The 2,583-nt window shown below is 40.6% G+C and overlaps 1 protein-coding gene across 1 annotated transcript; it reads left to right on the plus strand.

Moving 5' to 3' along the window:
* Positions 1 to 1,152: 1,152 nt before the first annotated feature.
* On the plus strand, positions 1,153 to 2,338 carry LOC121032915 (14-3-3 protein zeta/delta-like). Its single transcript, XM_040478800.1, is given in 2 exon segments — positions 1,153 to 1,705; positions 1,708 to 2,338. Coding segments are annotated over 2 exon segments (729 nt in total). The 5' UTR covers positions 1,153 to 1,212; the 3' UTR covers positions 1,944 to 2,338.
* The last annotated feature ends 245 nt before the right edge of the window (positions 2,339 to 2,583 follow it).

Consider the following 2,583-nt stretch of genomic DNA (forward strand, 5'->3'; position numbering starts at 1 on the left):
TCCCCAAGAGCAGAGTGGAGTCCAGGAGGTTCTTGAGCCACATGCGGAAAAACGGTTCCACTGCTGGAAGGACATTTGGTAGAGACTATTGAAGCCACCTGGTCTGAGCAGACCCGAGAATAGCCACATTCTCTGGCGCTGGAACAAGGTCGTTAAGGGTGGAGTCTGATGTCAAATGTGTGTTGTGATTTTCCATAATCCCTGAAAAGTTGCTGCTACACTATCTTGCAAACTTCTTCTGGGGTGGGCTGGCACCTGGCCACAGTCTCAGGGCACTGGCAGCAGCAGGGTCCAGGAAGCGTTCCTCGGCGCAGCCAACATTTGGCCATTGCTCGGTGAGACCCTCCCGCAGAGGGGCAGAACAGGTCAAAGCCGCAGTCCTTCAGAAGGAAGGGGCTGGGGAAAACAAGACTCTGAGACAAGACTCAGGATAGAGGTATTACCTGGGGCTTGGCCACGGACAGTGAAAAAGCGGGGAGCGGACGAAAGCTGAAGATAGGACGGGTGCGCGATTGCTGATCGGGGAGAACAGAGTTCTGATACTAGAGACTGAGTACCTGGGTGACACCATTTTCACCACTCCTGCGCATGCGCATAGGCACCTACAAGCGCAACACCACTCCACCCCAGTAGGCTAGCAGTGCCAGGTAGTGGAGAATGGAGCCATTACACTGAGCCCCACCCAACTGGGCCAACTTCGCTCTTCAAGAACACAAGTCTCACTGCTGGCTTAGTTTATGGACTATAAAGCACTACATAGACTGACTTGTAGGGGAAAATGAAGTAATTTCAGTCCTATTTCAATCTGTTAGCAGGTCCATCTATTCAATTTTCTTTCTTTTCTTTTTTTTTCTCTTTTTCACTTTTTTCTTGAATACAGAAAGAGAAAAAATTCATTTTTATTTTCAATTTTTATTAAAAATATTTTTCTTTAATTTTTTACATATTTTTTACTTTTGTGTAAATGTTTTCAAATTCTATTTTACTTCCATCATTTTATTTTAGTCTACTTCAATGTATTTCCTTTTTCAAATTTTCAAATGATTTTTTTCCTTTTATTTTTTCTTTTTCATTTCTTTTCTTTTTCTTGAATGCAGAAACAGAAAAATTTCATTTTTACTTTCAATTTCTATTAAAAATATTTTTCTTGAGAATGATGAGCCCCCGTCCGTCCGTCTGCCACCACCCACTCCAGACACAGAACATCCAGTCATGGATAAAAATGAGCTGGTGCAGACGGCCAAGCTGGCCAAGCAGGCTGAGCGATATGATGTCATGGCATCCTGCATGAAGTCTGTAATTGAGCAAGGAGCTGAATTATCCAATGAGAGGAATCTTCTCTCAGTTGCTTATAAAAATGTTGTAGGAGCCCGCAGGTCATCCTGGAAGGTCATCTTAAGTATTGAGCAAAAGACGGAAGGTGATGAGAAAAAACAGCAGATGGCTCGAGAATACAGAGAGAAAATTGAGACGGAGCTCAGAAAGATCTGCAATGATGTACTGTCTCCTTTGGAAAAGTTTTTGATCCCCAATGCTTCACAAGCAGAGAGCAAAGTCTTCTATTTGAAAATGATAGGAAACTACTATTGTTACTTGGCTGAGGTTGCTGCTGGTGATGACAAGAAAGGGATTGTGGATCAGTCACAACAAGCATACCAAGAAGCTTTTGAGATCAGCAAAAAGGAAATGCAACCAACACACCCTATCAGTTTGGTCTGGCCCTTAACTTCTCTGTGTTCTACTATGAGATTCTGAACTCCCCGGAGAAAGCCTGCTCTCTTGCAAAGACAGCTTTTGATGAAGCCATTGCTGAATTCGATACATTAAGTGAAGAGTCCTACAAAGACAGCACGCTAATAATGCAATTACTGAGAGACAACTTGACATTGTGGACATCGGATACCCAAGGAGATGAAGCTGAAGCAGAAGGAGGGGAAAATTAACTGGCCTTCCAACTTTTGTCTGCCTCATTCTAAAATTTACACAGCAGACCATTTGTCATCCATGCTGTCCCACAAATAGTTTTTTGTTTACGATTTATGACAGGTTTATGTTACTTCTATTTGAATTTCTATATTTCCCATGTGGTTTTTATGTTTAATATTAGGGGAGTAGAGCAAGTTAACATTTAGGGAGTTATCTGTTTTCATCTTGAGGTGGCCAATATGGGGATGTGGAATTTTTATACTAGTATAAACATTTGGCATAGTACTTTTGGTACATTGTGGATTCACAAGGGCCAGTGTTAAAACTGCTTCCATGTCTAAGCAAAGAAAACTGCCTACATATTGGTTTGTCCTGGTGGGGAATAAAAGGGATAATTGGTCCCAGAAAAAAATATTTTTTTTTATTTTTTTCTACTATACTCTACTTTTGTGTAAATTTTTTCAAATTCTATTTTACTCCCATCATCTCATTTTAGTCTACTTCAGTGTATTCATTTTTTTCAAATTCTCAAACGATTTCCTTTTTTTCCCATTTTTTTCTCTAATCTGTCAAACCATTTTCAACACCCAGACCAAAACACACCTAGGATCTAGCACCATTTATTCAATTTGTGTGTGTTTAATTTTTTAATTTTAA

Source organism: Herpailurus yagouaroundi, unplaced genomic scaffold, assembly GCF_014898765.1.
Source record: "Herpailurus yagouaroundi ecotype Mexico unplaced genomic scaffold, PumYag 142, whole genome shotgun sequence".
Classification (NCBI taxonomy): Eukaryota; Metazoa; Chordata; class Mammalia; order Carnivora; family Felidae; genus Herpailurus; species Herpailurus yagouaroundi.